Raw genomic sequence first — 20,905 nt, forward strand, 5'->3', positions numbered from 1 at the left:
TAAAAGAAAGGCATGCTTTAAAAACAATGGACCAGTAGTTAATGCACAAATTTCCTCAACATCAAATCCTTTTTAATCCATGTAATTTAAAATCAGTTTCTCCCGAGTGCACAGCCAGTAAAGAACAAGAAGCTCTGGTATCAAGCAAACATTTGTAATCTTTTCCCTCAATTTGTAATGTAACATAAGGCACACCTCTATCAGAATCTTCAATAAAACAACTTAATTAGCCGATTCCTCCCCTTCCCATATACTCATCTGGTACAGTGTTAACAAGAAATTCCTGTATCGGAGGAGCTGGTGATGAAGAAGCAAAGTTCCCATCGGCAGCAGCTATGTTGTGGCCATAATTAGATGGAAATGGTCCCTGGGGGTAAGATAAGGTCTGGTACTATTCCTGTTTTTTTAAAAAAAATATGCCCTGGAAAGCACTATAGCCACTGGAAACAACATTGTAGTCTCTAAATGATGGTAATTCAACAGAAATCAAATGTTCAGTCTCAAAAATGCAACAATTAAGTCAGTCTCTCATAGTTTGCATTCTGCACATGTAGAGTCACTCAGTGAAATCTTGGTGCAAACTCAAAGGATTGAATTTTGATGAGTATGAGACTGATAAAGCAAGAAGCAAATCTCAGGAAGTTATAAAGCACAGTATGTAAAGGTATTGCAAAAGACCTGAAAGGAGGGGTTTCACTTCCGATCAGTTTTCTGTGGAAGCATCGTATTCCCTCTTTGTCATTCATCTTTCTCCCCTAGCTGTTCTGACCTTCAACCATGTAAGAACCAGGCAAGAGGCAAGCATGGTGAGAGCAAATCTTGCAGAGTCAGAAGAGGGGTGGAGTGCTTGAGCTTGGTGAAGCTGAGGCAAATGGGAGAAACAACAGGAAAAGGAAAAAGTGGAGACAGGGGATGGGGCAAAGAGCTTCAGCTTGGAGGTAGGGCAGGAAAACAGAGCATGAAGTCAGATGCCAGCCACTAATCTCCTTCCTTTCTTCCTTTCCTTCCTTTCCTTCTTTCTTTCCTTCCTTCCTTCAATATTTTTTTTTATTTTTTAATTAATAACAAAAAGGAAAAAACACAAAAGTAATAATACACGAGAAGAAAACATTAAAAGGTGGTATTACAAAAAAGTGACAAAAATACAAGAACAAAAAAATAAATAAAAACTTAGTGTAGTGTATGGCACCTTTTATTTCCCAAGTCTCAATAAAGCCAAATGAAGAGACTTGAGACAAGGCTTCTTTAAGATAACAGATGTATATTGATCAAGACACAGCTGGGTGACCCCAATCAACACATTAACAAAAGATGTTGATGAAATCACACCTCACAAAACAAATATCAGAGGCTTTATAGACATTTAAATCTGTAATCAGATAGGACATCCCCTCATACCCATACAAGGGATTTTTGGGACGGTCTGAGCAAGTGAAAGGTGGTTCTTAGGAAGGTAAACTTAAATGTAACTTTTTCTTCTGGTTACCAAGGGAATGGCATACAAGATTTTTCTTATCTCTCTCTAGAATGTAGGGCCCCACAACTGTTGCAAACTTGGTACAACAAACAGCTTGTACTCAGCTAATTACTTATTCGAAGACAATCGGACATTCAGCAAAGAGATAAGGGGGGGGAAGAAACCAGTGCTCTTTACAAAGCAAAAGCAAGTTAACCCTTTAGAAATAAAATAGAGTGCACTGTTACAGGTATGGTTATACATTATGTGAAGTATATATATATATACTGTATATATATAGAATATAAAATTGTGTATCAAAATAATGCCCTTCAGTAGTATACCAGTATACAATTACACACGCACACACATTTAATGCAAATATTATTCAAATGCATATATATTTCCAATATGTTTATATAACTGTCATTTTTTTTAACCTACTGTATTTTGTATAAATGAGTCCCAAATTTCATTATATTTGTCCATACAAAGCCTACATCTATAGTAATCCGCTCATAAGTGGCAAGCGCAATCAGGTCTTCAATCCATTGAATAAATGGGGCCATACATTTACAGTATCTTTCCAATGCTGCAAATCAGTCTTTTGACCATTGTAAGGGCACAGAGAATCCATTTACGTTGTCCAGATGTCAAATTCCACGTACTAGGTATATAGTTCAGAAGACTATTACCTCCAAAAATTTTAGTTTTTGTCACACAATCATGTTTATATAGTCCACTACTTTCTCCAAAGCTTAGTAAGTATAGGACATTGTAAAAACATGTGTTTTAAAGAGGATTGGCTTTATTACATCTCCAACAAAATGCTGGTTTGGCAATACTTTTCTATACACACGTAATAGAGTTCAGTAAATTCTAAATATTTTTTGTTGTATAAGTCGTAGTTTAAGGTCCACTGACACTCTTGTCATAGAAGTTAAGACACTCTCCCAGTTTCTAGGCAATATAGAAACTTCTAGTTCTTTATTCCACTCATCCCTTAACATCTGCATATCAAATTGATTTATTGACAACAACTATCTATAAAAGCTAATAGTAGGTTTTTTAATTTTAAAGGATTTAACAAGTTGTTCTAATATCTCAGATGTCTCACAAGCTAAGAATGCTGCTGGTCCAAACAGTGTTGTTAACAAATGTTGTAACGTAAATATTGCCATTGGAATACCACTGATATCTCTTAACACATCATATGTTAAAAATTTGTCTTCATCATCTATCAGTTGATCCAGTGTCAATATCCCCATTTCCATCCAACTGGAATCATATCATCTTTTTCCCAATTTTTAAAGTTGGGTTTCCCCATAAAGTCAATTTGGCATGGGAAAAAGGGTCAAATCTTTTTTTATTAGACAGTACGTTCCATAGCTTTCTTGCTGGTGAAATTGTTTCCAGATATTAGAGTTCTGTTGTATTTAGATCCTAATCCTGTCCATCCAACCAAAGGTGTTATATATGTGTATATACATGTTGCCTCCCCTTCATGGATCACTGCCTTGTCGTGGCGAAGGGGCTTGCGTAACTCAGTGAAGCCATGAGCTATACAGTGCAGGGCCACCCAAGACGGACAGGTCATGACAGAGAGTTCTGACAAAATGTGGTCCACTGGAGAAGGAAATGGCAACCCACTCCAGTATCCTTGCCAAGAAAACCCCATGGACAATGTTAAAAGGCTAAAAGATATGATGCCGGAAGATGAGCCCCTCAGGTCGGAAGGTGTCCAATATGCTACTGGGGAAGAGCGGAGGGCATTTCCAAGTAGCTCCAGAAAGAGTGAAGCGGCTGGGCCAAAGCCGAAAGGACGTTCAGCTGTGGATGTATCTGGAAGCGAAAAGAAGGTCCAATGCTGTAAAGAACAATATTGTATAGGTACCTGGAATGTAAGATCTATGAACCAAGGCAAGCTGGATGTGGTCAAACATGAGATGACAAGATTGAACGTCGACATCTTGGGAATCAGCGAACTGAAATGGACGGGAATGGGTGAATTTAATTCGGGTGACCATTATATCTACTACTGTGGGCAAGAAACCCTTAGAAGAAATGGAGTTGCACTCATAGTGAATAAGAGAGTGGGAAAGGCAGTAATGGGGTACAACCTCAAAAACGACAGAATGATCTCAGTGCGTATCCAAGGCAAACCATTCAATATCACAGTCATCCAAGTCTATGCCCCAACCACTGATGCTGAAGAAACTGACGTTGACCGCTTCTATGAAGACCTACAACACCTTCTAGAACTAGCACCAAAAAGATGTCCTTTTCATCATAGGGGATTGGAATGCTAAAGTAGGAAGTCAAGGAGTAATCGGAATAACAGGCAAATTTGGCCTTGGAGTACAAAATGAAGCAGGGCAAAGGCTAATAGAGTTCTGTCAAGAGAACAAGCTAGTCATAGCAAACACTCTTTTCCAACAACACAAGAGACGACTCTACACATGGACATCACCAGATGGTCAATACCGAAACCAGATTGATTATATACTTTGCAGCCAAAGATGGAGAAGCTCTATACAGACAGCAAAAACAAGACCAGGAGCTGACTGTGGCTCAGATCATGAGCTTCTTACTGCAAAATTTAGGCTTAAATTGAAGAATGTAGGGAAAACCACTAGACCACTCAGGTATGACTTAGATCATATTCCTTGTGAGTACACAGTGAAGGTGATGAATAGATTTAGAGGATTAGATTTGGTAGACAGAGTGCCTGAAGAACTATGGACGGAGGTCCGTAACATTGTACAGGAGGCAGCAACTAAAACCATCCCAAAGAAAAAGAAATGCAAGAAAGCAAAATGGCTGTCTGATGAGGCTTTACAAATAGCTGTGGAAAGAAGGAATGCGAAAAGCAAGGGTGAAAGGGAAAGATATAAGCAACTGAATGCAGATTTCCAGAGAATAGCCAGGAGAGATAAGAAGGCCTTCTTAAATGAACAATGCAAAGAAATTGAGGAAAACAATAGAATGGGGAAGACTAGAGATCTCTTCAAGAAAATTGGAGATATGAAAGGAACGTTTAGTGCAAAGATGGGCATGATAAAGGACAAAAAGGCAGGGACCTAACAGAAGCAGAAGAGATTAAGAAGAGGTGGCAAGAATGCACAGAAGAACTATACAAGAAAGATCTTAATGTCCCTGATGTCCACGCTGGTGTGATCACTGACCTTGAGCCAGACATCCTAGAGAGTGAAGTCAAGTGGGCCTTAGGAAGCATTGCTAACAACAAAGCTAGTGGAGATGACAGGATTCCAGCTGAGTTATTTAAAATACTAAAAGATGATGGTGTTAAAGTGCTGCACTCAATATGCCAGCAAGTTTGGAAAACGCAACAGTGGCCACGGGATTGGAAAAGGTCAGTTTACGTTCCAATTCCAAAGAAGGGCAACGCCAAAGAATGCTCAAACTATCGCACAATTGCACTCATTTCACATGCTAGCAAGGTTATGCTCAAAATCCTACAAGCTAGGCTTCAGCAATATATGAACCGAGAACTACCGGATGTACAAGCTGGGTTTCGAAGAGGCAGAGGAACTAGAGATCAAATCGCCAACATTCGCTGGATCATGGAGAAAGCACGAGAGTTCCAGAAAAATATCTACTTCTGCTTCATTGACTATGCAAAAGCCTTTGATTGTGTGGATCACAACAAACTGTGGCAAATTCTTAAAGAGATGGGAATACCAGACCACCTTACCTGTCTCCTGAGAAATCTGTATGCGGGCCAAGAAGCAACAGTTAGAACCGGTCATGGAACAACCGATTGGTTCAAAATAGGGAAAGGTGTACGACAAGGCTGTATACTGTCACCCTGCTTATTTAACCTATATGCAGAGTACATCATGAGAAATGCCAGGCTGGAAGAATCACAAGCCGGAATTAAGATTGCAGGGAGAATCATCAACAACCTCAGATATGCGGACGACACCACCCTAATGGCAGAAAGTGAAGAAGAACTAAAGAGCCTCTTGATGAGGGTGAAAGAGGAGAGTGCAAAAGCTGGCTTGAAACTCAACATTAAAAAAACTAAGATCATGGCATCTGGACCCATCAATTCCTGGCAAATAGAAGGGGTAGAAATGGAAGCAGTAACAGACTTCATTTATTTGGGCTCCAAGATCACCGCAGACGGAGACTGCAGCCATGAAATTAAAAGACGCTTGCTCCTTGGGAGGAAAGCTATGGCAAGCCTAGATAGCATATTAAAAAGCAGAGACGTCACCTTGCCGACAAAGATCCGCATAGTCAAAGCTATGGTTTTTCCAGTAGTAATGTATGGCTGTGAGAGCTGGACCATAAAAAAGGCCGAGCGCCGAAGAATTGATGCCTTTGAACTGTGGTGCTGGAGAAGACTCTTAAGAGTCCCCTGGACTGCTAGGAGGTCAAACCAGTCAATCTTAAAGGAAATCAACCCTGATTGCTCATTGGAAGGATCGATAATGAAGCTCAAGCTCAGATATTTTGGCCACCTAATGCGAAGAGAGATCTCTTTGGAGAAGACCCTGATGCTGGGAAAGATTGAAGGCAAAAGGAGAAGAGGACGGCAGAGGATGAGATGGTTAGATAGCATCACTGAAGCAATGAGCATGAAACTGACCAAACTCAGGGAGGCAGTGAAGGACAGGAAGGCCTGGCGCAATATGGTTCATGGGGTCACGAAGAGTCAGACACGACTTAACGACTAAACAACAACAACACATGTTGCCTAAATCAGAAAATTAACAACAATTGATGGCTTCTAGTATTTAATACTTGACAATAGGTAAACTTGATGATATAGCTCCAGATTCAGAAAACCAAATCCTCCCTCACTGACTGGTAATTGCATTTTCTCTAAAGATATTCTCAGAATCTAAGAACCCCATAAATTCTAAACAAAGAGTTTATTTTCTGAAAATATTTTCCAGATATTTGAACAGGAATACATCTCAGAATATAAATTAATCTGGGAATAATATTCATTTTGAGAACATTCACCTTTCCCCAAAGGGTGAGGTTTACTGACTCCCATCTATCCATATCTAAATAAACCTCTTTACATCTTTTATTTATATTAGATGTTACTAACTGAATTACATCTTTTGGTATACACATACCTAAATATTTAATAAATTTGGTACAAATATGAAATTGATATTTCTTAAATGAATGAGTAATTAAATTTTCACCTACTAGCATCAGTTCTGATTTGGATCAATTAATAGAATATCCTGCTATTTTACTAAAGGCATCTATCATTTGCATCAACACTGGAATAATAGTATGAGGTTTAATAATAAACAAAAGAATATCATCTGCAAATAAAACCAATTTGTGTTCAACGGAATTATGTAGCAGTCCATAAATCTCATAACATTGTCTAATACCACAAGCCAAGGGTTCCCTGTAAATATTGAAAAGCAAGAGTAAAAGTGGACAACCTTGTCTAGTGCCTCTAAATAATGGGAAAGTAGCAAAAAGAATACCATTAACCTTTACTTTAGATGTGGGCGACTTGTATAATATCTTAATCCATTTTATAAATTTCAAGGGAAATCTAAACCTATTTAATACAGCAAACATATACTCTCTCATACAAATTTAATTAATAAATAAATAAAATTTTATCAAGAGCTTTTTCCACAGTTAAAGATAAAATGACAAATTGATCTTTATCTTTATTCAAATCTATTAAATCTACAGCTAACCTAATGCTATCCTCTGCTTGCCTAATTTTTATAAATCCTGCTAGATAATTCTTAATAACAAATGATATCACTTGTTGAAATCTATTTGCTACCACTGCTGTTAAGATCTTTGTATCAGCATTAATCAGAAAAATTGGATGATAATTAGCACATTGAGTATGCAATATAAGCCTGGTTAAATGCCTCTGATAATATTCCCTTATCAAGTATCTCATCATACAACTGACAAAGTTTTGGCACCAAAAGATCTATAAATGTTTTATACCATTCTATAGGAAATCCATCCAATCCTGGTATTTTACCACTTGCCATTTTTAAAATTATTTGTTTAATCTGTACCTCAGATAGTGGAGCAAATTAGAATTGTTTTTGTGTATCATCTAGGTGTGGTAGATTTATATTATCTAAGATCTCTATATCTCCATATTCTCATTAAATATATTCTCTGGTTTTCTATATAATTCTGAATAAAATTTTAAAAATTGACAATTTATATCCTTTGAAATTTTATATATTTCGTCTCTTTCATCTCTAATAACTGGAATTATAACCCTATCTTTCATTTGTTTTAAACTATTAGCCAAAATTTTACTTGGTCTTTCTCCATTCTCCCAATATCTCTGTCGTAAACATGTTAGCATAAATTCTGTATGCTGTGATATTATAATATTTAATTCATATTTCTTCTTCTGTATTTCTCTATACAAAGTAGTAGATGGGTGTCTAACCATCTGTGCCCATAAACGTTTCAATTCATCTTTCAAATTATTTTCCCTTTTATTTTTAATCTTATTGTAATATGACAAGTAAGCAATAATTCAACCTCTGATATAAAATTTATATGCTTCCCATTCAAAAATTCGGGCACTTGATGTTCCTAAATTCAAATCAAAGTATTACAAAGTCCCTACCTCAAGCCTAAAATAAACAGAAGAATAAAGAAATAAAAAGAAATACACAACTTCTCAGTGGGATAGCACTGTAGTTCATCTCTTATTATAAGTAAATATATAGAACAGCTTCTACCTATTCATTTAAACTAACATGGAATATATAGAGATAAAGACTTAAGTTGGCAATAAGCCCAGACTCATTATCATGGAACTGACAAGAATACAGGAAACAAAAGTGAAAAACGAAGTCTCTTTTAAAATGAGGCTTGCCTCAAGCTTCTCCCTTAAGCCATTACTATGAAATGAGACAGAATCAGGGTTTTCCATCAGTAGATTTCAATGATAGGATAAAGGCCTCTACATTTGAGGGGTTGTCAAATGTGCATACTTGATCTTGATAATTAATGGAAAATGTTGCTAGAAATCGCATGAAATATTGAAGTTGTCTGATCTAGCAAAATTTCAGGCTTTTAAAAACTTTCTTCTCTTGTCTGAAACTTCCTTGGTAAAATCAGGATAAATTGATATCTTACTTTGTTTGGAACCCCACTTCAATGGAGATTTTACTGATTCCTAGTGAAATATACATAAAATCTCATCTCTTGTGCTAACATGAAGGAACTGCACAATAATGATTTTGGAACTAGTTCCAGTCTTCTATTTCATCAGAGGAATTTTAAACACATATTCAATCTCAACTGGAAAGTCCATTCCTAAAGAGAAGAGCTTTCTGAAAAAATCCTCCATAAATTTAGCCAGATTTAGCTGACCTAAGGGTTTTCAATACCAATCACATGTAGATTTTTCCTACGCAGTTGTAATTTATGTATCCAAAGTATTATGGCTGGCTTGTGTTATGGTCTCATGGGCTTGTAATCAATCATCATAACTAGTCATTTTTTCTTGCTTTCTCGCTTCTCTCTTGATTAAAGGGCTTTCAAACTCCTGAATTATTGGACTTTGCAGATAAAGACTTTGTTTACTGGGTAATTAAGTTTTTTTTTATTACATACTATCTTGCTTCAAATAAGCTATTGGCATGGCAGCTGAATCTAAACAATCAACAGTTAGTTTAACTCCTACTGCATCACTATCCACTGAGCCAGAAAAGATAGTAGGAGAATCCTCCTTTGCTAACTTCTTAAAGAGATTCTGGCTCAGCTACAAGTTCTGAAGCCAATTCAACAACATCTGGCTGAACTTAAGAATGATTTAAAGCAGATGCAAGAAAAAATGGCTAATTAATCTATTCTCTTTCTGAGGGCTCACAGGTGAAGCTGTTCTGGAGAGACAGCAATCACCTAGCCCAGCGTTTCTCAACTTTGGCCACTTGAAGATGTGTGGACTTCAACTCCCAGAATTCTGGGAATTGAAGTCCATACATCAAACAGCCAAGGCTGAGAAACACTGACTTAGCCACTTACTCATGAGCCACACATCATAACAGAGCACAGGACTTCCCACACTCTTCAAGCTTGCAACCAATTAGTTCACACACTTTCCCCGAACACACTTTCCTAAGGACCATACAAATGTTCTCCATGACATTCATTAGTTTAATTCAATTCAACAGCAACATGCTTCACCCATTGCTTTCCTAATGTATTCAATAAGAAAGGGAAAAAGAAGACAACGAGATAGAATCCCAAGAAAATTAGAACACACATCTTTCACCCAAGTCCCAACAAGCACAGCCCACTGGGGCATGTACAGTCTTCAATTCCTCCCATGCAGCTAGGAAATCAGACCAACAACCCTGACCACCAGAGGCGAGAGCTTATAACCACACAGCTTTTTTAGGGTGGCGGAGAAGAGAAGCTGTTTGACATGGCATGAAAACACCACACACAGTTCAGACAGGGTAAATGGCAGGCAACAAACAACAAAAACTTCTTAACTTTCTTCTAATGTGCACTCAACTTACACAAATCACAATGCACAAAATATACACAACACTTACACACACTGGAATGAATGGTGGAGGCAGGTGTGGCCAGAGCCTGCATTCACTTTTCAAACATTCTTTTATTACTACAGAGAGATCCAGCTTTTAAAGGGACACACTCACCTAATTTTTAAACTTTCTCTCCACGATTCAAAACCGTTTCTCAACCTGACATGTTTTAATACACACGCACATGCAAATCTACACAGACAATTGCTTACAAACAGAAAATACTGGCGCCTTATTTCTATCAACATTAACACAGACAATGTAACCTCTCTCTCTCTCTTTTTCTTGATCAAAACAAAATTAGCTATGGGGCACAATTCCACGGTATCCAAGCTTGGCCAGTTAGATACAACGGTTAAAAAAAAGTTGCCTGGTATCAGGTGCTGCCTAATTTACAAAAGGGGCATTTTAGCATTTTATAATCCTTTGATCTGGGATTTTACCAGCCCTTTGCTGAGTACTCTGAAATTCTGGCCAGTTCAGAGGTCTTTTAGCCATTTCCTCTAGGGCTTGGAATAAATTAGTAAGTGCCCAAGTGTATATTTGTGTGGGCAATTCTCATCTGACAAGTTAGTCCATAGATATCAATAATCGATCTGCCGAGGCACCAAGTCCTTAAGACAGCACCACAACAGTTTTAACTAATGATATTGAAAAGTACCAATTTTTTTTCCAAATCTGCCTGCCACAATTATCTAAATATTTGGTCCATTTGCAACACAAAGTCCTAGCACACATTTTAACATACCAGGTTGAACAGGAAGCTTTCCTTCACTTCAACAAGCAAGCAGTTTAGCTGGGGAGGATCCTTAGGGATTTTGCTGCCCCGCTGATCCACGTCCCTATTTTAAAACTGACATGCATATCCAGTGGGTTTTAGGCCCTTCCTTGAGGCCCCAAGACCCGCTAATGAGGCTCCTTTAAAATGTAACATGCTCAACTGTCAACAACACCTTTCCAAAAAGGTACAGAATGACTAAGTATTGATCACTGAAATTACAGTAAAAAATTTAAAAGGCTACTTACAATAGGAAACTTTGATAGTCCACTTGATTGGTTGGCAAAGCCAAGAGTCCCAGTGAGAAACAGAAAGGATAAATTGGAGGCATCGAAGCAAAACTAGCCCTGTGCTGCTGTGCATCCTCAAATCCCCACAGAACTCATCTGGTTAGCTTGGGGCTCCTGGCTGGCTTGCCATAAATTGTCAGAAAGATCAGACCCCTTCTTTTTTTTTCTGTTCATTTCCCAAGCCAGGAATTGTCAGGCCCAGCCCAAGAACAACAGTGAAACAGTCCATTAGAGTTCAATTCCTTTATTAGCTTATACCATCTAGACCAGGGGTTCCCAACCTGGGGTGCCCACACCCCCAGGGGGTGCGAGATGGAATTTCAGGGGGTGCAACAATTTTATGCAGTTACTTAAAAGCTTTTTTTTTTTAAGTTCAATTTGTTCAGTCGCATTAGAAGTTAGACTTCTTCATCTTCAAATGTGATATTATTTTTGTAGGGGGTGCAAATATTAATCAAACATTTCCTATGGGTGTGGGGCATAGAAAAGGTTGGAAACCACTAATATAGAAAGAATCTTGCCAGACTAAATCTATACTACTGCAACTAGTGGATATATCCTGGGAGATTCTAGGGAGTGGCTATCCTGAACCTCTTATGCCTCCCATGCTTCATCTCCGGACTGTGTTGTCTTTTGTCTCCTTTCCCTTCCTGGAATGCACTCCATCCTTCCTGATAGCCTTGCTCTCTGTTGTAATCCACCACAGGAATTTAATAAAAATCACCAGACAATCAGTGGAAAGTCAAAGGAAATATATTTATTCAATCCAAAGTCATTAATTAGCTTTGGATGGGTTGCCGCAGCAGGACTGCTTCTCTGTCCCCTTTTTATAGGTCTTTAATTTAAAGATTTAACCAATCATTATCAATAGAATGGAATGTTTTAGCTTATTATAATAATTTCTGCTCTATCAGCATGAACATCTTCCTTCTGTACAATCCTTCTTTCCTTTCATGTTCTGCTAAAACAGATGTTTCCTTATCTTAGAATTATGGCAGATGCCTCCTATTTATAGTTAAGCAGATGTCTCTATCTAGAGCTAAACCAATGGGCATTTTATCTTTCCTATACATGTGTTTTTCTATACATAATAAGATATATGTCTTCCTTTATATAGATTTTGCTACATGATATATTCATTTGTTTATACTGATAGGAACCAGTATTACTATTTTTCCTATACAATATTTCCGTATTGTAAACATATAAGAAAAATACTCCAACAGCAGAAACAGCCTTGGTTGCCTTGAGTGATGCCCTTTATTGGGAAAGAAATGGGGGAGTGCTACTGTCTTGATTAACCTGGATCTCTCAACAGCTATTGACAGTAATCATATGCTATTGCTTGTGTGGTTCAGGACATTGGGAATTAGAGGCACAGGCTCACAGTACAGGTAGTACTCATTTAGCAACCATAATTGGGACTGGCAACTCCATTGCAAAGCGAAGTGGTCACTAAGTGGGACATCACTTTTCCCCCCTTGCAAAAAGCAACGTGGTGGCACTGACAGCTGATGTATTGTGTGCCTGCTTATTCTCTTATAATCCCTTCCTCTTCAATCTTTCTGCTCTGTGAGAGGAGGGTGGAAAGAAAAACAACAGGTCAGGCTCAGGACAATGCATACTGACAGGGTGATCACGTGACTGAGGGACAACACCATTATAACTTTGAACAGTCGCTGAATGAGACAGTCAGTAAGCGAGGACTACCTGTAGTGCCACTCTTTTAATTCTTGTTTCCACCTGAATCAGGAGAGGCTGAGCAGGTGCTTGCCTTTTGCCTGGAAACAGACTATATGAGGACAAGCAAAGTACTGTAAGCTGAGTCCAGGAGATATTATAGTTAGGTAGTATTCAGACTCAAGGATTAGAACTATGGGAGAAGTATTACTTCCTCCAAAGGAACAGGTGCATAGCTTGGGAAAATCACCTTGATGCCAATCTTCTTATTAGAGAAACAGGTGAACTCAGCCTTATTCTGAGCTTATGCTGATGTACCAAATATGAGCCCTCCTGGACTGGGATAGCCTAATAATTTCATGATTGGACTACTGCATTGCACTCTAGGGGGGCACTTTGAACACACCACAGCTGCCTGGTTCTTAAATAAAGCACTAGTTTTAGAACTAAAGAAGACAACAGAAAACCAGTTTTAACAGAAATACACTGGATGCCTGTGAGAACTAGGCCCAATTTAAGTTGTTCATTGTAGCATATAAAGGCCCAAATGGTTTAGGACCCAATACTTAAAGATCACCTCCCCATTATCATTTAACCTTGCAGTAAAATCACCAGGAGCGCTGCTTGCTTCTCACCACTTGATGATTGATTGAATGAGTGCCATCAAGTCAATGACGAGTCTCAGAAAGACCTCTTTCCCAAGAAAAGCACCTCTCGTCCCAGTCTCTTATTCTGGACACTAATAGAAATCATCTCTTCATCAAGGCAGCTCTAGGGTAACAAACTATTCCAGGACTAAACAAACTTTTCTTTTTCAGATGAACTCTGATTAAATCTTTCTATTCATCACTTTTACATGCTACTGGCTTTATTACAATAGATTAATATAACTATTTGTTTAATTATGCTTGTTTTAATTACTTGTAAACTGCCCTGGACTGCTCGAGAAAGAAGCATGCTCTAGAAATTTAAGAAAAAAAAATCTATCTATCAGAGATGGAAAAAGAGGAATTCTATGTAAGATATTCAGACCTGTCAATATAATTGCAATGCTCTCCATTAAAGTAACATTGTCAGCAGTGTCTTCCATGTTACTTCTTAGGTGACTTCAGAGATGACACTAAAGACAGACTTCAGCCTCATGAGGAATCTCTTCATTGGGAAGGGATGGAAGGACAAGATGAAAGATGTCAGGTAGCAATCCTTGACCCTACACACTCCAGACATATCAAAAGCAATGTACCTGCTCAGAGTCACAGCATCAATTCAATTCGCAAAACAATGATGGCAAAGAGATCCCTGAGGAGAAACATCCTTAGCATCAAAAGTGAATCTTTGAATACACGAAAAGACAGACAGGTCTCCCCAACCTGGTTGAGCCCCACAGACACGCCACATACCCATACACCCACGCACAGTGAAACTGTGGAGAGCACTACCCCAGTGAGCACCCCGACTACAGACATGCTTCCCCCAAGTACTCTCCCTGGGGGAATGCACAGCTCCACCACTACACTCAGCACTCAAGTCAGCGATGGGACTGTAGCCACAGGTTTTACAAGTCCTCCTGCGGGTGTAACACCCAGCCCGCCCTCACAGTCCACTAGCACGGTCAACGTTGCCACTTCAACCACACGATCCACGAGCACTCTCCCTGGGGGAACGCACAGCTTCACCACAACACTCAGCACTGAAGTCAGTGATGGGAGTGTAGCCACAGGTTTTACAAGTTCCCCTCCAGGTGCAACACCCAGCCCGCCCTCACAGGCCACTACCACCGTCAACATTGCCACTTCAACCACGCCATCCACCAGCACTCTCTCCAGCGAGACACACAGCCCCACAACTGCACACAGCCCGCCAGCAGAAACAAACAGTACAGTAGGCGGTCCGACTTCAAACACAGCATCTGCAAGTACTGCCTCGCCTGAAGCACAAGTCTCCCCAACCACGCCGAGCCCCACAGACAGGCCAGACACCCATGCACCCACACACAGCACCTCCGTGCACAGCACTACCCGGGTGAGCGCCGCAACTACAGACATGCTTCCCAAAAGTACTCTCCCTGGGGGAACGCACAGCTTCACCACTGCACTCAGCACTCAAGTCAGCGATGGGACTGTAGCCACAGGTTTTACAAGTTCTCCTCCGGGTGCAACACCCAGCCCTCCCTCACAGTCCACAAGCACAGTCAACGTTGCCACTTCAACCACAGGATCCACAAGCACTCTCTCCAGCGAGACAGGCAGCCCCACAATTGCAACCAGCCCCCCAGCAGATACAAACAGTACAGTCGGTGTTCTGTCTTCGAACACAGCATCTGCAAGTACTGCCTCGCCTGAAGCACAAGTCTCCCCAACCACGTCGAGCCCCACAGATGGGCCAGACAACCATGGACCCACACACAGCACTTCCGTGCAGAGCAGTACCCCGGTGAGCACCCCGACTATAGACATGGTTCCCCCAAGTACTCTCCCTGGGGGAACGCACAGCTCCACCACGACGCTCAGCACTCAAGTCAGTGATGGGAGTATAGCCACCGGTTTTACAACTTCTCCTGCGGGTTCAACACCCAGCCCTCCCTCACAGGCCACTAGCACCGTCAACATTGCCACTTCAACCACACGGTCCATGAGCACTCTCTCCAGCGAAACACGCAGCCCCACAACTGCACACAGCCCCCCAGAAGATACAAACAGTACAGTAGGCGGTCCGACTTCGAACACACCATCTGCAAGTACTGCCTTGCCGGAAGTACAAGTCTCCCCAACCACGCCGAGCCCCACAGACGGGCCAGACACCCATGCACCCACACACAGCACTTCCGTGAACAGCACTACCCCGCTGAGCGCCCCGACTATAGACATGGTTCCCCCAAGTACTCTCCCTGGGGGAACGCACAGCTCCACCACGACGCTCAGCACTCAAGTCAGTGATGGGACTGTAGCCACAGGTTTTACAACTTCTCCTGCAGGTTCAACACCCAGCCCTCCCTCAGAGGCCACTAGCACCGTCAACATTGCCACTTCAACCACACAGTCCATGAGCACTCTCTCCAGCGAAACACGCAGCCCCACAACTGCAAACAGCCCCCCAGCAGATACAAACAGTACAGTAGGTGTTCTGACGTCCAACACAGCATCTGCAAGTACCGCCTCGACTGAACTACAACTGTCCCCAACCACTTCGAGCCCCACAGACGTGCCAGAAACCCATGGACCCACACACAGCACTTCCGTGAACAGCACTACCCCGCTAAGCGCCCCGACTACAGACATGGTTCCCCCAAGTACTCTCCCAGGGGGAACGCACAGCTCCACCACGACGCTCAGCACTCAAGTCAGTGATGGGAGTGTAGCCACCGGTTTTACCACTTCTCCTGCGGGTTCAACACCCAGCCCTCCCTCACAGGCCACTAGCACCGTCAACATTGCCACTTCAACCACACGGTCCATTAGCACTCTCTCCAGCGAGACACGCAGCCCCACAACTGCACACAGCCCCCCAGCAGACACAAACAGTACAGTAGGCAGTCCGACTTCGAACACAGCATCTGCAAGTACTGCCTTGCCTGAAGTACAAGTCTCCCCAACCACGCCGAGCCCCACAGACGGGCCAGACACCCATGCACCCACAAACAGCACTTCCGTGAACAGCACTACCCTGCTGAGCGCCCCGACTATAGACATGGTTCCCCCAAGTACTCTCCCTGGGGGAACGCACAGTTCCACCAGGACGCTCAGCACTCAAGTCAGTGATGGGAGTGTAGCCACAGGTTTTACCACTTCTCCTGCAGGTGCAACACCCAGCCATCCCTCACAGGCCACTACCACCGTCAACATTGCCACTTCAACCACGCCATCCACGAGCACTCTCTCCAGCGAGACACACAGCTCCACAACTGCACACAGCCCCCCAGCAGATACAAACAGTACAGTAGGCAGTCAGACTTCGAACACAGCATCTCCAAGTACTGCCTTGCCTGAAATACAAGTCTCCCCAACGACGCCGAGCCCCACAGACGGGCCAGACACCCATGCACCCACACACAGCACTTCCGTGAACAGCACTACCCCGCTGATCGCCCCGACTATAGACATGGTTCCCCCAAGTACTCTCCCTGGGGGAATGCACAGCTCCACCACTACGCTCAGCACTCAAGTCAGTGATGGGAGTGTAGCCACCGGTTTTACAACTTCTCCGGCGGGTTCAACACCCAGCCCTCCCTCACAGGCCACTAGCACCATCAACATTGCCACTTCAACCACACGGTCCATTAGCACTCTCTCCAGCGAGACACGCAGCCCCACAACAGCACACAGCCCCCCAGCAGATACAAACAGTACAGTAGGCAGTCTGACGTCGAACAAAGCATCTGCAAGTACTGCCTTGCCTGAAGTACAAGTCTCCCAAACCACGCCGAGCCCCACAGACGGGCCAGACACCCATGCACCCACACACAGCACTTCCTTGAACAGCACTACCCCGCTGAGCGCCCCGACTATAGACATGGTTCCCCCAAGTACTCTCCCTGGGGGAACGCACAGCTCCACCAGGACGCTCAGCACTCAAGTCAGTGATGGGAGTGTAGCCACAGGTTTTACAACTTCTCCTGTGGGTTCAACACCCAGCCCTCCCTCACAGGCCACTAGCACCGTCAACATTGCCACTTCAACCACACGGTCCATGAGCACTCTCTCCAGCGAAACACGCAGCCCCACAATTGCACACAGCCCCCCAGCAGATACAAACAGTACAGTAGGGGGTCCGACTTCGAACACAGCATCTGTAAGTACTGCCTTGCCTGAAGTACAAGTCTCCCCAACGACGCCGAGCCCCACAGACGGGCCAGACACCCATGCACCCACACACAGCACTTCCATGAACAGCACTACCCCGCTGAGCGCCCCGACTATAGACATGGTTCCCCCAAGTACTCTCCCTGGGGGAACGCACAGTTCCACCAGGACGCTCAGCACGCAAGTCAGTGATGGGAGTGTAGCCACAGGTTTTACCAGTTCTCCTGCAGGTGCAACACCCAGCCCTCCCTCACAGGCCACTACCACCATCAACATTGCCACTTCAACCACGCCATCCACGAGCACTCTCTCCAGCGAGACACACAGCCCCACAACTGCACACAGCCCCCCAGCAGATACAAACAGTACAGTAGGCGATCCGACTTCAAACACAGCATCTGCAAGTACTGCCTCGCCTGAAGTTCAACTCTCCCCAACCACGCCGAGCCCCACAGACGGGCCAGATAGCCATGCACCCACACACAGCACTTCCGTGAAGAGCACTACCCCGCTGAGCGCCCCGACTACAGACATTCTTCCCCCAAGTACTCTCCCTGGGGGAATGCACAGCTCCACCACTACGCTCAGCACTCAAGTCAGTGATGGGAGTGTAGCCACCGGTTTTAAAACTTCTCCGGTGGGTTCAACACCCAGCCCTCCCTCACAGGCCACTAGCACCGTCAACATTGCCACTTCAACCACACGGTCCATGAGCACTCTCTCCAGCGAAACACGCAGCCCCACAACTGCACACAGCCCCCCAGCAGATACAAACAGTACAGTAGGGGGTCCGACTTCGAACACAGCATCTGTAAGTACTGCCTTGCCTGAAGTACAAGTCTCCCAAACCACGCCGAGCCCCACAGACGGGCCAGACACCGATGCACCCACACACAGCACTTCCGTGAACAGCACTACCCCGCTGAGCGCCCCGACTATAGACATGGTTCCCCCAAGTACTCTCCCTGGGGGAACGCACAGTTCCACCAGGACGCTCAGCACGCAAGTCAGTGATGGGAGTGTAGCCACAGGTTTTACCAGTTCTCCTGCAGGTGCAACACCCATCCCTCCCTCACAGGCCACTACCACCATCAACATTGCGACTTCAACCACGCCATCCGCGAGCACTCTCTCCAGCGAGACACACAGCCCCACAACTGCACACAGCCCCCCAGCAGATACAAACAGTACAGTAGGCGATCCGACTTCAAACACAGCATCTGCAAGTACTGCCTCGCCTGAAGTTCAAGTCTCCCCATCCACGCCGAGCCCCACAGACGGGCCAGATAGCCATGCACCCACACACAGCACTTCCGTGAAGAGCACTACCCCGCTGAGCGCCCCGACTACAGACATTCTTCCCCCAAGTACTCTCCCTGGGGGAATGCACAGCTCCACCACTACGCTCAGCACTCAAGTCAGTGATGGGAGTGTAGCCACCGGTTTTAAAACTTCTCCGGTGGGTTCAACACCCAGCCCTCCCTCACAGGCCACTAGCACCGTCAACATTGCCACTTCAACCACACGGTCCATGAGCACTCTCTCCAGCGAGACACGCAGCCCCACAACTGCACACAGCCCCCCAGCAGATACAAACAGTACAGTAGGCAGTTCGACTTCGAACACAGCATCTGCAAGTACTGCCTTGCCTGAAGTACAAGTCTCCCCAACGACGCCGAGCCCCACAGACGGGCCAGACACCCATGCACCCACAAACAGCACTTCCGTGAACAGCACTACCCTGCTGAGCGCCCCGACTATAGACGTGGTTCCCCCAAGTACTCTCCCTGGGGGAACGCACAGTTCCACCAGGACGCTCAGCACTCAAGTCAGTGATGGGAGTGTAGCCACAGGTTTTACCAGTTCTCCTGCAGGTGCAACACCCAGCCCTCCGTCACAGGCCACTACCACCATCAACATTGCCACTTCAACCACGCCATCCACGAGCACTCTCTCCAGCGAGACACACAGCCCCACAACTGCACACAGCCCCCCAGCAGATACAAACAGTACAGTAGGCGATCCGACTTCAAACACAGCATCTGCAAGTACTGCCTCGCCTGAAGTTCAACTCTCCCCAACCACGCCGAGCCCCACAGACGGGCCAGATAGCCATGCACCCACACACAGCACTTCCGTGAAGAGCACTACCCCGCTGAGCGCCCCGACTACAGACATTCTTCCCCCAAGTACTCTCCCTGGGGGAATGCACAGCTCCACCACTACGCTCAGCACTCAAGTCAGTGATGGGAGTGTAGCCACCGGTTTTAAAACTTCTCCGGTGGGTTCAACACCCAGCCCTCCCTCACAGGCCACTAGCACCGTCAACATTGCCACTTCAACCACACGGTCCATGAGCACTCTCTCCAGCGAAACACGCAGCCCCACAATTGCACACAGCCCCCCAGCAGATACAAACAGTACAGTAGGGGGTCCGACTTCGAACACAGCATCTGTAAGTACTGCCTTGCCTGAAGTACAAGTCTCCCAAACCACGCCGAGCCCCACAGACGGGCCAGACACCCATGCACCCACACACAGCACTTCCGTGAACAGCACTACCCCGCTGAGCGCCCCGACTATAGACATGGTTCCCCCAAGTACTCTCCCTGGGGGAACGCACAGTTCCACCAGGACGCTCAGCACGCAAGTCAGTGATGGGAGTGTAGCCACAGGTTTTACCAGTTCTCCTGCAGGTGCAACACCCAGCCCTCCCTCACAGGCCACTACCACCATCAACATTGCCACTTCAACCACGCCATCCGCGAGCACTCTCTCCAGCGAGACACACAGCCCCACAACTGCACACAGCCCCCCAGCAGATACAAACAGTACAGTAGGCGATCCGACTTCAAACACAGCATCTGCAAGTACTGCCTCGCCTGAAGTTCAAGTCTCCCCATCCACGCCGAGCCCCACAGACGGGCCAGATAGCCATGCACCCACACACAGCACTTCCGTGAAGAGCACTACCCCGCTGAGCGCCCCGACTACAGACATTCTTCCCCCAAGTACTCTCCCTGGGGGAATGCACAGCTCCACCACTACGCTCAGCACTCAAGTCAGTGATGGGAGTGTAGCCACCGGTTTTAAAACTTCTCCGGTGGGTTCAACACCCAGCCCTCCCTCACAGGCCACTAGCACCGTCAACATTGCCACTTCAACCACACGGTCCATGAGCACTCTCTCCAGCGAAACACGCAGCCCCACAACTGCACACAGCCCCCAGCAGATACAAAGAGTACAGTAGGCGGTCCGACTTCGAACACAGCATCTGCAAGTACTGCCTTGCCTGAAGTACAAGTCCCCCCAACCACGCCGAGCCCCACAGACGGGCCAGACACCCATGC

General features: G+C 44.5%; 1 protein-coding gene across 1 annotated transcript in view; it reads left to right on the forward strand.

Annotated features, from left to right (window-relative positions):
- Positions 1 to 20,905, forward strand: part of LOC107326497 (uncharacterized) — a 50,043-nt gene that overhangs the window by 12,036 nt on the left and 17,102 nt on the right. Inside the window, exon 2 of the mRNA XM_088143280.1 lies at positions 13,859 to 20,801. Within this exon, the coding sequence (XP_087999406.1) occupies positions 13,859 to 20,801 (6,943 nt within the window). The remainder of the gene's footprint in view (positions 1 to 13,858; positions 20,802 to 20,905) is intronic.

The sequence above is a fragment of the Python bivittatus genome, unplaced genomic scaffold (assembly GCF_059951505.1).
Source record: "Python bivittatus isolate LINGU-HERP-01145 unplaced genomic scaffold, Pbiv_v1 ctg000410_np1212, whole genome shotgun sequence".
Taxonomy (NCBI): Eukaryota; Metazoa; Chordata; class Lepidosauria; order Squamata; family Pythonidae; genus Python; species Python bivittatus.